Genomic DNA, 15447 nt, shown 5'->3' with positions numbered 1-15447 from the left:
GTTTGGCCATTAACTTTGCAAACACATGAGAGGAGTCTCTGCATTAAAGACCCACGAAAGGCAGATCAACGAGCGACTACATTTCTCTCCGATACGGTAGGAAATTAAATTGAAAGTGGAGGATTTGAACTGTGACGATGATTGACAGGGCAGTTTAAACGGTGACGGGACGCACGTAACAGAGTCCGTTAAAGATGACGAAGTAGTATGTCCCAAAGCTTGCATACTCTTCTGCTACACACTCTAAAGTATGTACTTTTTCTTCACAAAAAGAGTACATACTTTTAGGACGTAGTATAAGTAGGCGAATTGGGACGCAGTCCGTGTCCTCCAGAGGATGCAGCCTTCAAAATTAAATGAAATGAGACACAGCTTGTGTGTGCGTGCGTGTGCGTGCGCGTGTGTGTGCGTGCCCGTGCCGTGCGTGAGGAAGAGTGACGCCCCAGTCAGACCAGTTGCTTCATTGCAGTCTGGTACGGCAGAAATATATACATTCAATTTCAATAGAACACTGCATTTGGCTTGCATCACTTGCATTGCGGTGCATTTTAGGTTAAGCATATCCGTTCGAAAAATCGCGTCACAACATCACGTCCCGGTGTATACAATGAATGCATGCTGAAATTGTTGCGTGGCTACAAAAGTTTAAGCATATGTGATGCATTGCCACGATTGGTCTGACTGGCGCGTGAGAGAGACGAGGGTACGTGTGTGTGTGTGTGTGTGTGTGTGTGTGAGAGAGAGAGAGAGAGAGAGAGAGAGAGAGAGAGAGAGAGAGAGAAGGGGTTCTTTTTTTTAGGCAATAAGTTACTCTCTTGCAATTGAACGTGAATACGTTTACTACTTAAAGACATCAAAGCTAAACATCTAGTCAAACCGCACCAACTAAATTCAAAATGTATCACATGCTATGGTGTGCTTCCTGAACATTGAACAGCGGTCCGTGTGAATCAGATCCCTGCGCGTATAGTGCGCGTCATAGGAATTTAACGAGGCTTCGAGGCAGAATTTTTGCCTCGAGGAATTTTTGTAATCGAGTAACTTGATTAATCGTTTCAGCCCTACATAGAACAGCTCAAGTGTTTTAACCGCAAAAAGACATAAGTAAAATGGCTTGTAAACAATGTCATGTAACGTCACATAGCTCAGAAAAACCATATCCAGTCAGTGTCCATATGTCAGCTTTAGTATGCTACAAAAATTTACTCTAGAGAGGAGCATTTTGCTAATTATATGCACCACATTACATAGGATATTGATTGTCATTTTTAATGTTCTTCAATATTTAATGCATGTATGTAGCCTATGAATAAATCTGGCAACTTATGACAGCCAAATGTTTATATAAAAAAAAATTGGAGTAGAAATATGATTAAATAATTGTAAAAGTTATTATAACTATTATAATAAAAAACTAAAATCATTTAGTGTAATTTAAGTGTTTGTATAAAAATCAGTTAATTTTTACCTTCACTATTAGTACGCTAATGTAGTACCAAATGACTCCCATAGTTTACAACATTAGTTCAGAGATTTATTTCCTTGAGAAAATTGGCCATGTATTGTACCTGATATATATATCTAAAATAATTGAAATTTTATATATATTAGTGGTGCGCATAGATAATTTTTTTAAAAATCTAGATTAATTCCAAAATTAATCTAGATTAAAATGGCTCATTTGAATTCTGCCGAAGGCATTCAGAATATGTGTGCTCGTAAGTGATCGTTTGTCTTTTTGTAGTTTGAATAATAAATAACTTCTGTCCCTGTAAAGGTGCATTCACACCGGACGCGATTCGCGCGAGTGATTTACATGTTAAGTCAATGCAGAGATGCGAAATGGCATTCTGTGGCGCGATGAGGCGGCGCGAAGGACGCGAATTGAGCGCATTGAACGCGCGAATCGCTCAAATTGAAAAATCTGAACTTTGGCGGATATTTCGCGCCGCGTTAACCAATCAGGAGCTTGCTCTAGTAGTGACAACAATGAGGAGAAAATCTGTATATTAATATCTGGTTCAGACAATATGATTATCACTGTGATAACATTAAGTGACATGAAACACGACCCAGTCTCTTTTTGTTAAATGCAAGTTTATGTATGATCAATAATACAAAAGTATAAGTAATGTATAACAAGCTATACATGAAATAAAGCAAACAATGCAGTCAAACATTCAAAGTCAGTGCTAGTAGGCTAACGTTACAACTGCAACGTACAGTTATAGCCTAAAAATATAAAGTAATGAAACTTATCCAGGGCTCCAGACTAACTTTTTTCACTAGGAGCACAGTGGCCCCCAAATGAAAATTTTAGGGGCACAACCGGAAATTTTAGGGGCGCACACCATAAATCAACATGCTAAACAAATCTACTAATTTCCACTGTATTACTAATAGGGATCGGTATCGTTAAGGTTTTAATGGTATTACTACTCTTACCGATACTGCTTATCGATCCGGTACTTTAACAGTATTCTTACCGGTTCTTTTTATTATACTCTATATTTAAAAAAAAAAAAAAAAAAAACATAATTAAGAACATAATTAACATGGCTTTATAATCTGAAAAATAAATTATCTATAGCAAAAGAAACCGCAAAGTTTGAACAAAAATATAAAACATCTATTTGTAAATGGACCAGTGTGCAGGCATTCGGAAGGTCTGCTAACATTATATTACAGTAAAGAACAAACCTACAAAGAAATCTAATAAGGTAATGAAATGTAAAATAACACTGCATAGTTTTCACTGTATAAATTGATAGATTAATGCTTATAAAAGCTAAAGTTATTAATTCAAGAGATGTGAATATTTTCTATTTGCCTTTTGTTCGATTCGAATTAATGGCTCAATCGTCAGCAGGTTTATTAGACGCTGACCCTTTAAGACCGCATAAATGTAGAACTAATAATATCATATTTTCCTATTTCTCCAAACTGTTTACACCCATTTAAGATATAAACTGTTAAAATAACTACTCCAATCCGGTCATTTTGACACCGGCTATTTGTTGTTTATTTGATGGTTTAGCAGAGCCGGCTCTCCCTATAAGCGAACTAAGCGGCTGCTTAGGGCCCCGCCGCCACTAGGGGGCCCCCTAACTACAGATTGCACTCGCCAGCGTCGCCGCAGTTTATCACGCAAGACGCTCAATTCGCGTCATTCGCACCGCGCGAAAAGCGCCTTCCGCGCCGCGGGACCTCTAGACGCGCGTCAACGCGCCTTTCCATTGACTTAACATTGAAATCAAATCACTCGCGCCAGACACTCTATTTGCGTTTGGTGTGAACGCAGCATAACGTTAGCTGTCCGTCGATTATGCTGAATCAACATTGCTTGCGCTATGGTCCAGCCGTTGGCCCCAGCTCTGGGCTACAGACCGCGTAGAGACAGACCCACCTCCTTTGAATGTATTTTCTTTTTAACAGTTAACGTTACATGACCTACACTAGTTCTGGGAAAGAAAAAAACGAAAAATCTTTGTCTCAATAGACGCTTATTACAATAAAAAAATAGTTTAAGAACATTCGAGAGAAAGAAAGTAATAGGAAGAGAGAGCAATCATTTGACAGTCAAAATCAAAATGAAGTTTAAAATAAAGCGGTTAAATACAAGCTTTTTCTTATGGTCTTAATTGAATAGGCAATTAAAGATTATAAATAAATATTAATCTATATACTATTATGAAATATTTTATATATTGTTAAGCTAAATCGCCCAGACCATTTAAACCTAAAGAAAACAGTGTCCTCTCTGAAACATTATTGAATGATGATCGATACAAGACACCTAAAAGCAAAATGGATTTGTGGTAAATTTTAGTAAAGAAAACTGTAAAAAAAAGCAGGTCCCCAATTGAAAATTTTCTAGTGAGCGATCACATCTAAATTTTTCAGTTGGCCAAATTGAATTAATGTGAATTGATGCATTTTAATTCAATTAAAATTCAAGAAATTAAATTTGGCCAACTGAAAATTTTAGATGTGATCGCTCACTAGAAAATGTTCAATTGGGCACCTGATTTTTTTTTTTACAGTGAATGTATTACTGTATGTAATCATAAAAGGTAAAAAATATCTCACTCCATGCTGTGAAGGTTTAAAATATGAACAGTATGTAAGAGTTAATCAACCAATAATTAAATATAATTTAACATTGGATTTCTTTTAATTTACCCTTAACATAATTGTAAAAAACTAAATGTCACTTTCTCAGGAGGAGCCATTCTTAAATATTTTGGTGGTCGTGGAGAAACATTTCAGGAGGCTGACACAAGTAAATATTTCCCACTGCCTTTCTTTTGAATAGTTTTGTGCGCAACTTCAACATAGCTAATTTTCCTCTTGCCAATAAAAAATTTTGTTTTATAATCATAATTCACTATGTTGTCTAATTGTACTTTAATATTAATTTAAAATTAATGTGTTTTATCTACTCTGCATACTGTATTTATTATTAATTATATTATAATCTCAACAGCTGGAGGAGGTGACTCTACTGCTGCTTCAGTAGAGCATATTAGCGAGCCGCATACCACTATGGCTAATGTTGTAAGATAGCTATATATTGTTAATGCTAAATTATTAATATTTATTTGTTTACAACAAATTGACCTTAAATTTGCAAATCTATAATCTTTACTTTTACTGTTTCAGTGAGTGTACTTTAATAAGCAGTAAAATAATTGTAGGCAATCATGTTAAAAGATATACAGATGAAATATGTAAGTGTTAGATTGTATACAGTTGCTGGTTTGCAGTGCAATACTCCATTATTTACTGCAAGGCAGGGCCCCAAAATTATCCTGCTTAGGGCCCCCAGATTTACAGAGCCGGCCCTGCGGTTTAGGCTTCGCACACTGCATTGCTAATGAATTGTATAATGTAATAAAAATTGTAGGGTTAAACATGTCACAAAGCTGCCTGATTCAGACAGATATTTAGTGGCTGTTAATGCGTGAAAACCTGAATTCAACATTAAAAATCACATCTATATTCAAATTTTAAGAGCTTTGATAACATACATGTGAAAATAAAAGACGTTACAAAAGAAAATACACTGAAAATAAGTGCATGTTTGTGCGGAGAGCAAATATTTTCAATTTCCAGCAAAACCTGCTAACGTAATTATTCAACAAGAGAAAAAGGCAGTTATTCATTGTTGTGCAACACGGATACATGCCAACTTACTGTGCTTGACTTTTTCGTAAAAAAGGAGTGAATCGTTTTTTTGCAGTTTTGAACTCATCGCGACCTCTATGAAAATGATGATTACAGCGCGGGTGCGAGCATGGCCGTGAGGCGGCCGTGACACGTGAGGGACTGATTACCATGGAAACGTGAAAGGCACACGTATGTAGATAGATCTCGTCTCTTTGAATTTTTAATTTTAAATCTGGATTTATACACATTGCCTCGTGAAAACATCAACTGAACACAGTTTGCCGAATGCAAAAGTGAGGGGGACGAATTTACATTTTATATAAAGTGGGGGGGGGACATCTCCCGCGTCCCCCGCGTAATCTACGCCTATGATCACAGCACATCCCTAAAGTTTAAGCAGACTAAACTTTTGTTTAGTTCTTGGCCATCGTCACTCATGTGGTGTTGTGCGCGCTGTAGCTCGCTCGCTTTCTCTCTCTTCTGGATTGCGAATGGCAAAAATGCATCACGGACAAATGGTTTAATATTATCTCATATAGAAACTGCTGGCAAAGATAGAATTTGCCAGACATAACGTCTATCAATTATAATTAGTAAGTGTATTTTCTTAATTTCTCCAGTACCGACAGCAGGCAAATTTACTGGTCGCACATGTGCGACTGGATGTAAAATTCAGTCACACACTCAAATTTTTGTCGCGACCATTTTGTCGCACTCTGGAGCCCTTTTATCGTTGCCCTCAGCCTAAACGATTTGCCAGGGAACAAATTATAGATCCATGAGACCAAAGATCGGCCGTTACAAGACGAATTATAGCTCGAGACACACCACAGGGACATCAGAGCCAGCGTCAGACGGCAGAAGGACTGGCCGAGGAAAGGTTGCCCTCACCGGCTTTGACGAGCGCTGAGCGCCGCTGTCCGCTGGAGCTCACAACTCCGAAAACGGCAGATAAAATATTCAAATAGGCACTCTTTATATAAATAAACCACAGATTTGAGCTTTAAACAACTACATTATCGACTGAAAAAGTCTTAAAACTACGTTGTCACACATTAACAGTAGATTTTAAACAAAAAAAAACGACATGTAAACACAGCCCATGTCAGCCATTTCTCATCGAGACGAGCTGCTGGCGGAAGCCCCGCCCATGATGCGAATTCGCGTCTGTTGTGCAGTGAATGTCACGCGTGATTCACGCGAATTTCACGCACGAGTAAACGCAAAATGTACAAGCGTCCACCTTCGCACGATTAGCGCGAACCGCATCCGGTGTGAACGTCACATAAGAACTGACGCACGCATGGATCCCACTGTTCCTGTGAGCTGGTTGCGACTGTTTACATTAAAACTCACCAAGATGGGCATTGAGACATTTGTTGAGTGTATTTGACCATTAATAAGCTGGAAAAAGGAGCTCATTTTTGCACTTGTATGTCAGAGGCGGCTTTATTACGGTATGTGTGTGTGCGCTTCAGATGCAAGCGCGAAATCTGCGGGAATTAGTAGAATTAACGTTGTGCAACCCCGCGCAAAATTCAGACCGGTCACACCAATACTAACAAAAGTCCAGCAGAACAGCCGTTCGCAATGTTCAGAGGATTAAACGGACTGAATGAGAGGAGGCGGGTGCGTGTCAACTCGCGGTTGTCGGAGAGGAGAGTGCAGCTGATATCGATACTGTAGAAAATGAGTAGCCTATTGTATCGTTTCAGATATTTCAGTATCGATACATAGCGAAATATGGATATTTTTGACAACACTAGTAGGCATACACACAGGTTCGAAGACTCGTTCTCTCGCCCCTCCAGTGCAATTCGGCTAGGTATGCCTATACATCCGTGCTAAAATATCAAGGTGAAAGTCATCATAGTTTGCGTAGTATAGACCCAGCTCCCAACCCAACTTTGAGAATAGATTAACGGCGATATTTTTTTTTATCGCCCGATAAGAGTCTCATGTTAACGCAGGACGTTAACGGCCCACCACTAATAAGCATAAATAAATATATATATATTTAAAAAAAAATTTCAAGAGCCTGTCTCAGGACACAGTTCTGTCGCATCCATTTGCACCCTCTCTAGAGTAAATGGATGGTCATTCTTATTTGTGCTGAAAACTATTTTGCGAATATAAAATTAAAAAGGAGGTCCCTATTTGACTTGTTTTTGTAGAGTGGTTGAATTTTGCAAACAGTTACATCACACATAATCATGACCAACCATTCTTTACATTATTGATAATTGGTGTCAATTCAGAGTACCTGTGCACATCCTTATTTCTAGTAATACACATTAATGATTCTTAAGAAGAAAAAAAAAGAAAAGCGAAAATTGAATATTAAGTATTTTTAGGAATACACATCTTTCAAAAAAAAAAAAAAAAAAAAGATAGCAGTTAAGAAATGGGTTCTTAGGAATGAAAGATTTTCAGATCCCCCACCAGCGCAATTTCTGTAGAAACTAGATATGAGTGCTTACCTGGGGAAAAGATCCAGATAAAACTGGCCCAACACCTGGCCTGAGGAGCGGTCTTTAACGCAGTACAGCGTCACATCATCGTGCCACACAGGTGCTCCCTCTACCTGCTGAAAGTTGAGATTAAATAGCTCCTGATAGATGTCCAGAAGGCCTTTGGTAACCACCTCCATTGGGAAATACTCCTTTAGCTGGTTCTGATCCACTGCATACTGGGTCTCCTCCACCTGGGTCATGTAGTAACTTGTGTCCCAGGCGTGGAGTTCTCCAGTGAAGGAGAAATTTCTCTTCTGGCTCTCCTGTTCCTTCAGCTTCAGAAGGACAGCCCTCTCCTCCTCACCCAGCGGCTTCAGTTTACGGTCCAGATCCTCTACATTGGGAAATAGAACAAAGGGTTAAACACAACAGCACAAAGATAACAAACAAACAATGAACAGTATTTTTTTTATTAACTAACATTAACAAAGATGAATAAATGCTGTAATTGAATTGCTCATTGTTACTTAATACATTAACCAAACTAATGGAACCTTATTGCATTTATAAAAAAAAGAAAACAAACTTTAAAATCAACCGTTTAAACTTTACATTAACAATTTAAAATAACTGGTTGTCTGTTTTTAATATATATTTGCAAATGTTATGTATTTCTGTGATGGTAAAATTAATTTTAGCAGTCACATGATCCTTCAGAAATCAATCTAATATGCTGATTTGGTTCATTTATCATCTTTTTGAAAACAGTTGTACTGCTTGATATTTTTGTAGACATTTTTTGTCAGTTCAAAAGTCAAGCTTTTATTTTAAATAGCTCAGTCACCTTTAATAAATTTAAATAAGTCCTTGGCAAGTAAAAGTATTTATTTCTCATAAATATTTTACCTATTTTAAATAAATAAAGCGATTCTCTCAAATTCTTGCTTTTACACATAACAGCATTTTAAAAATCACAATCACAGGTCTATTCCTTTATATACAGTCGTACATACACCCTGCACCTTGCAGAATCTGCAAAATGTTAATTAACAAAATAAGAGGGACCATACAAAATGTTATGTAATACGGTCCTGAATAAGAGTTTGCATAAAAGATGTTCACAAGACAACAAATTACCCCATTCAAAATTTACCTTTGATTCTTAAAGGACAACTCCGGTGAAAAATGAACCTAGGGGTAATTAACACATGGTTACCGAGTAGATCGTTCTCTGGGAGACAAATTAAGTACAATTAACCTTGATCCTCAAACGGCTCTTAATGCATTGTGTTTCCTTCTGGAGCATCAGTGAATGTTTGAACCTTTTAATAATTGTGTTTGAGTCCCTCAATTGTCCTTAGAGTGAAAAGATGGATCTCAATATGAACCGTTATATTCAAATCATCCATCCACTGCTGGAAAGGGTTCAAATATGCAAAAGATGCTGGAAAATTTGCAGGACCTGAAGGATTTTTCTGAAAAACATTGGGCAGTTTAACTGCTTAGGACAAACACGGGACTCATGAACAAACATTACAAAACAAAACAAAAGTGGATCATCCAGGTAACGACAATATTAAGAATCAACTTTTGTAAACTTTTGAACGGGGTTATTTTTTATAAATTCAGCTGTTTTTTTGTCTTGTGGACTACAATTTCGTTAGAATAATTAAGATTTTGCAGATTCTGCAAGGTTTATGTAAACTTTTGAGCATGACTGTACGAGAATCTTTTGGGTACATTTCCATGTAAAGACAGCAGTCATTACCAAGGAAAGTTGCAACCTTCTTGGGGGCCTTGGCCATGTTCATCTCAAGCACAAAGTCAGCATGAGTGCTGAAGCCCAGCAGGCTGCTCTTCTTAGAGCGCAACTCTACAAGCTCCTTCAGAATAGCAGAGTTCTCCTGTCAGGGGAATCATTACAATAACATGAAATTAAATGCAAATTTGTAATTTTAATAAAGCATCACCCACATGGAATGCTACCCGAAAAAAATAATTCTGGTTACAGGTGATTTCTGGGATATCTGACCTTTTTGCAGCGCGAGTTGAAAGCCTCCTGTAACTTCTTCCGTGTCTCTGGGACAAAGCATTTCTTCATGGTGGGGAAATAATGAGGATACTTCAGAGTGAGCTTCAGTTTTCCAGACTCATCCTTCTCCAGAGAGTTGAGGAAATTCTCAGGGAGCCCACCTAAAAAAACATTTACCCCACATCTTATTCATCAAAACTGCATCTAACAGAAAAAAAAAAAGTTTACATGAGCACTGTTTATCAGGGAACTAAAAGTAGCAATGCTAGTAAATGAGAATTGATCAGCTTTTTGAAAATCAGTGCAGTTTTTCCCTCAACATGTTGAAGTGTAGCATGAAAAAAAACACTACGCGTGATGATTATTTATGTATTTTTGTCAATGAATTGTGCACAGCTGATCAAGCTGAGGCAATAAACAAAAATCTAATCTGAAATCTAATGTTCGTCGTCATGTTCTATTGAAAAGTCTGATTTTAGCGAATCAGTACATGTAATAATAATAATAATAATAACTTTAATTTATATAGCGCCTTTCACAAGACCCAAGGACGCTTAACAAATAGCAAGGGAAGGGGTGGACAAGGGGGGGGGGGGGGGGGGTTAAGGATAAGAAGGAGAGAAACCAGAGCATCTATGGCCCATAGGCCTCAGTGAAGAGGTGTGTTTTAAGCTGGTTTTTAAAGGTTGCTAAAGATGTTGCAGAGCGGATGGCATGAGGAAGCTTGTTCCAGAGTGATGGTGCACCCACACAGAAAGCTCTATCGCCAAATGTCCGTAGCCTGGACTTAGGGACAGCGAGCAGGTCCTTGTCTGAGGACCGCAGGGACCGAGCTTGACAGTACGGATGGAGTAGATCCGTCAGATACTGAGGTGCAAGTCCATGTAGAGATTTGTACGTCAGAAGTAGGAATTTATATTTGATCCGTGATTTAACTGGCAGCCAATGAAGCTTCTTTAGGATTGGACTAATGTGAGAACCGAGTTTTGTGTAGGTTAGCATCCTAGCCGCAGAGTTCTGTACATACTGGAGTCTGTCGGTAGCTTTGCTGGGCAGACCAAACAGGATACCATTACAGTAATCGAGTCTGGAGGTGATGAAGGAGTGGATAAGGGTCTCAGCTACAGAGTCGGAGAGGCATGGTCGGAGTCTAGAGATGTTCTTGAGATGGTAAAACGCCGTTTTAGTAGTGTGTTTAATGTGTTGCTGGAAGGAGAGAGTAGGGTCCATAATGACGCCCAGATTGCGTACTTGAGGAGATGCTGATATTGAGCAGCCATCCACATCCAGTACGAAGTCATCAACTTTTTTAAGAAGTGACTGAGGAGCAAACACTATGAGTTCTGTTTTATCTTTGTTGAGTTTAAGAAGGTTACTGACCAGCCATAGCTTTATGTCCTTCAGGCAGTTGATGAGTGTCAGTGGTGGAAGAGGTGTGGAAGGCTTAGTACTGATGTAGAGCTGGGTATCATCAGCGTAGCAGTGGAAATGTAATCCATGTTTCCGGATAATCATCCCAAGAGGCAACAAATAGATATTGAACAGTAGAGGGCCAAGTACCGATCCTTGTGGCACACCATGTAAAACTGGCGCCAATTCAGAGCAAATATCCTTAAGGGTGATGTATTGTTGCCTGTTGGTGAGATAGGATTTAAACCAGGAATATACAGTACCAGTGACGCCAATGAGATTTGAGAGGCGAGTGAGCAGAATCGTGTGGGATACCGTATCGAAGGCAGCTGAGAGGTCAAGAAGTATTAAGATGCTGACATGCCCAGAATCTGCTGCCATGAGAAGATCATTTGTGATTTTGATTAGGGCCGTTTCAGTACTGTGCTGTGTCCTGAACCCTGATTGAAATGGCTCATAGAGGTTGTGCTGTAGCATATGATGGTTAAGTTGGGCAGCCACAGCCCTTTCCAATAGCTTGCAGATGAAAGGTAAGTTGGAGATCGGGCGGTAGTGACTTGGATCATCGTGGTTTAAGCCAGGCTTTTTAAGTGTAGGGATCACCGCAGTAATTTTAAAGCTGGTGGGGACCACCCCGGAAGACAACGAGGTATTGATGATGTTGACAAGGGTGGGACCCAGAGTTGGAAGACATGCCTTAACCAGTGCAGTCGGCATTGGATCCTGTTTGCAGGTCGTAGCCTTTGCCTTTGACACTAGCTCCCAAACTTGAGCTGTGTTGAGCATGTGGAAAGAGGAAAGATAGTCTTCCGGCGTGAAGACTGTTGTGAAATTTGTGTCAAGCAGCAGTAGGGTCGTTGGATGAGAGGTGCTTGGCTGCTGTAGTTGCTGGTGGATAGATTCAACCTTTTCCTGGAAGTAATCCTGGAATCTGGAGCATAGGCCAAGAACGTCAAGTGGCAAAGGGTTGTCAGGTGGGCGGAGTAGGCGGTTGATAGTGGAAAAAAGCTGTTTCGGTTGATGTTGTTGGTTACCAATAAGTGTTGAATAATAGTTATTTTTGGACTTGGACAGAGCATCTTTGTAGCTCTTAACATGGTCGTTGTAGGCTTCCCGGTGAACAGTAAGGCCAGTTTTTTTATAATACCTCTCCAGCCTCCGTCCTGTGGCCTTCATGAGATGAGATTCAAGATGAGATTCAAGTTTATTGTCATTACACATGTACAAGTACAATGCAACGAAATGAAGTTTGGAGCAAGCCTCCGAGCCGCAGCTATTTAAAGCGCCACCACACGCTCTCCAGAAATAAAGAAATGCAGATTGCTAAGCATACATGCAAACATTACATACATAGTACACACAGTACACGTGGTCACGTGATGGTATTTTTTGTTGGGAATAGTAAGGGAGATAGGAAGGAGGAAAGGGGAGGCAGACGGTTGGATGGGGGGCAGGGATGGGGTGAGGTGTGTATGATGCGAGTAAGAGTCTTGAAGCTTCCTGTGTTGTGTGAGAATGTTAGCCATAACTTAAGATGTTTTCAAAGTTCAGTTCTGTGGCTTGTCCTTGAAAGGAGATATGGCCGTGCACAGGGAACGAAAGCAAGATAGCAGGACCCAGCTGTCAAGCTGACCTCCCAACCGAGAGATAGGGACAGGCTGGACGATGGGATGAGGGAAAATATCTTAATCCATTTAGCTGATCTTCTGTAATTTTCCAGACCATAATCAATCAATCCGTTCTGATCCTCAGCGTCAGCGGCGAGCGTCCGGTTCATGAATGGACCTGGACATTTCATCCAATTTCATGGTCAGACCAGACATACTGCGTAGCAGTTCACTAGCCTGACCCCCGATGGAGCCCACTCTTCCCTGCGTCTCCGCAGTCCGGGCTGAGATGTTACGATACAGCTCCTCAATCAATGTCACTCTTTGATCTAATACCTTCAGTCGGTCACACACATCCACGAAGCACTCTTTAATTTCCACAGACAGCGGCTGGGTGAATTTACTGGCAGCTGTCTTACCCATTTTTCGATAGGTCAGGGCAATCCCAAGGCCGAGAAATAGGAACCCCACTATCATAATGCCAATTATGAATAAATCCTCAATATCCTCCACGGACAGGACTTCCAGGCACAGGACTTGCCAGTTGTTCCAGGCGTCCCGCGTGTAGCCCGCGGGGAAGGTCCCGTCCGGGCAGGTGGGTTCTCCCGGAGTACCCTTCCTCAGTGAGAAAATCTTGTCAATCGCGCTGAGAGACCAGTTAATTAATTCCATTTCAGTATTTTCAGGAGTCCAGCAAGCAGGGAGTCAAGAAAAAAAGACAAAAAGATCAGCGCCAAAGCAGAGCGGGGAGCAAATAGAAGGCACGTCTGCTCTGTATGAGATCAGGAAGTGGAATGAGGCGGAGTTCAGCAGTATACCAAGGAGCAGGACAGGAGAAGGAGACAGATCGAGTTATGAGGGGAGCAACAGAGTCCAGACTACGCAACAAGGCCCGGTTATAGTCATTAACCAAGTCATCGACTATACGATTTGGAGGATAGCTGATCAGATGGCCTTCTAGAGTGTTTGACAAGTTTTGTATGGATACTTGTTTAATGTTACGATATGCAATGATCCTTTTCTCACACTTCCTATGTGTGTTCTGCACAGTAACAGAGAACGTAACTGCAAGGTGATCAGAAACAGCCAGGTCAATAGTTTGTAGATTGGTTGGGGTAATACCTGAGGAGCATACCAGGTCCAGTGTATGACCTTTAACATGTGTGGGGCCATTGACATTTTGTGTAAAATTAAAGCAGTCCAATAATGACAAGAAGTCAGTAGCATAAACAGTACTGGTGTCAACATGAATGTTGAAGTCACCAAGTAGGATAGTAGCTGGAGAGGTTGGGCAGATCAGAGCAAGAAGGTCAGAGAGCTCAGCCAGGAAGCTAGCAGATGCCTTAGGCGGGCGATAGATAAGGACCACTTGTAGCTGCTGAGGCCCAGACAGAGCAAGGTGAATGCACTCAAAAGAAGTGGCATGTAATGGAAGTTCTTTTATTTTGAAATCTGCATTATGTATGACAGCCAGTCCCCCACCACGTCCAGAACTACGAGGTCTTTGAATGTATCTATAGCGTTGGGGGGTAGCTTGGTTAAGTGCAAGAAAGTCCATTTGGTTCTGCCAGGTCTCAGTTAGACACAGAAAATCCAGTTTCCTGTCAATTATAATGTCATGAATGAGTGGTGCTTTATTATTTAGTGAGCGAGTGTTCAGAAGCATAAATGAGACAGACTTCAGAACAGAAGTATTGGAATGAGAGATGACATCATCAACAGCCCGTTCTATGGGCCGCAGGTTGAAAAAGTGTGGGCGCGGCTCGTTCTGATGACGTCGTCGCTGAGCAGTGAGAGACCGAAGAACAGGAATAGCCTGGAATGTGTCCATGTAAACAAACTTATGCCGCGCAGCCCTGTGCACATAGCGGGGGCGACGTAAGAGATGGAGAGATTTAATACACTCACCAAAAGGATTATTAGGAAGACCTGTTCAATTTCTCATTAATGCAATTATCTAATCAACCAATCACATGGCAGTTGCTTCAATGCATTTAGGGGTGTGGTCCTGGTCAAGACAATCTCCTGAACTCCAAACTGAATGTCAGAATGGGAAAGAAAGGTGATTTAAGCAATTTTGAGCGTGGCATGGTTGTTGGTTGTTCACAATCTGCTCAGTGACTGGGATTTTCACACACAACCATTTCTAGGGTTTACAAAGAATGGTGTGAAAAGGAAAAACATCCAGTATGCAGCAGTCCTGTGGGCGTGCCTTGTTAATGCTAGAGGTCAGAGGAGAATGGGCCGACTGATTCAAGCTGATAGAGGAGCAACTTTGACTGAAATAACTCGCTACAACAGAGGTATGCAGCAAAGCATTTGTGAAGCCACAACACGCACAACCTTGAACCGGATGGGCTAAAACAGCAGAAGACCCCACCGGGTACCACTCATCTCCACTACAAATAGGAAAGAGGCTACAATTTGCACGAGCTCACCAAAATCAGACAGTTGAAGACTGGAAAAATGTTGCCTGGTCTGATGAGTCTCGATTTCTGTTGAGACATTCAGATGGTAGAGTCAGAATTTGGCGTAAACAGAATGAGAACATGGATCCATCATGCCTTGTTACCACTGTGCAGGCTGGTGGTGGTGTAATGGTGTGGGGGATGTTTTCTCCACACACTTTAGGCCCCTTAGTGTCAATTGGGCATCGTTTAAATGCCACGGCCTACCTGAGTATTGTTTCTGACCATGTCCATCCCTTTATGACCACCATGTACCCAACCTCTGATGGCTACTTCCAGCAGGATAATGCACCATGTCACAAAGCTTG

General features: G+C 40.6%; 1 protein-coding gene across 1 annotated transcript in view; it reads right to left on the bottom strand.

Moving 5' to 3' along the window:
* Positions 1-15447, bottom strand: part of LOC307143116 (thimet oligopeptidase-like) — a gene marked incomplete at both ends in the record, with an annotated part of 75397 nt that overhangs the window by 20115 nt on the left and 39835 nt on the right. Inside the window, 3 exons of the mRNA XM_079844421.1 lie at positions 7650-8016; positions 9391-9526; positions 9655-9815. Coding sequence (XP_079700547.1) covers positions 7650-8016; positions 9391-9526; positions 9655-9815 — 664 coding nt within the window. The remainder of the gene's footprint in view (positions 1-7649; positions 8017-9390; positions 9527-9654; positions 9816-15447) is intronic.

The sequence above is a fragment of the Gobio gobio genome, assembly GCF_949357685.1.
Source record: "Gobio gobio genome assembly, chromosome: 19".
NCBI lineage: Eukaryota > Metazoa > Chordata > Actinopteri > Cypriniformes > Gobionidae > Gobio > Gobio gobio.
This window is presented reverse-complemented; position numbering and strand designations above follow the sequence as displayed.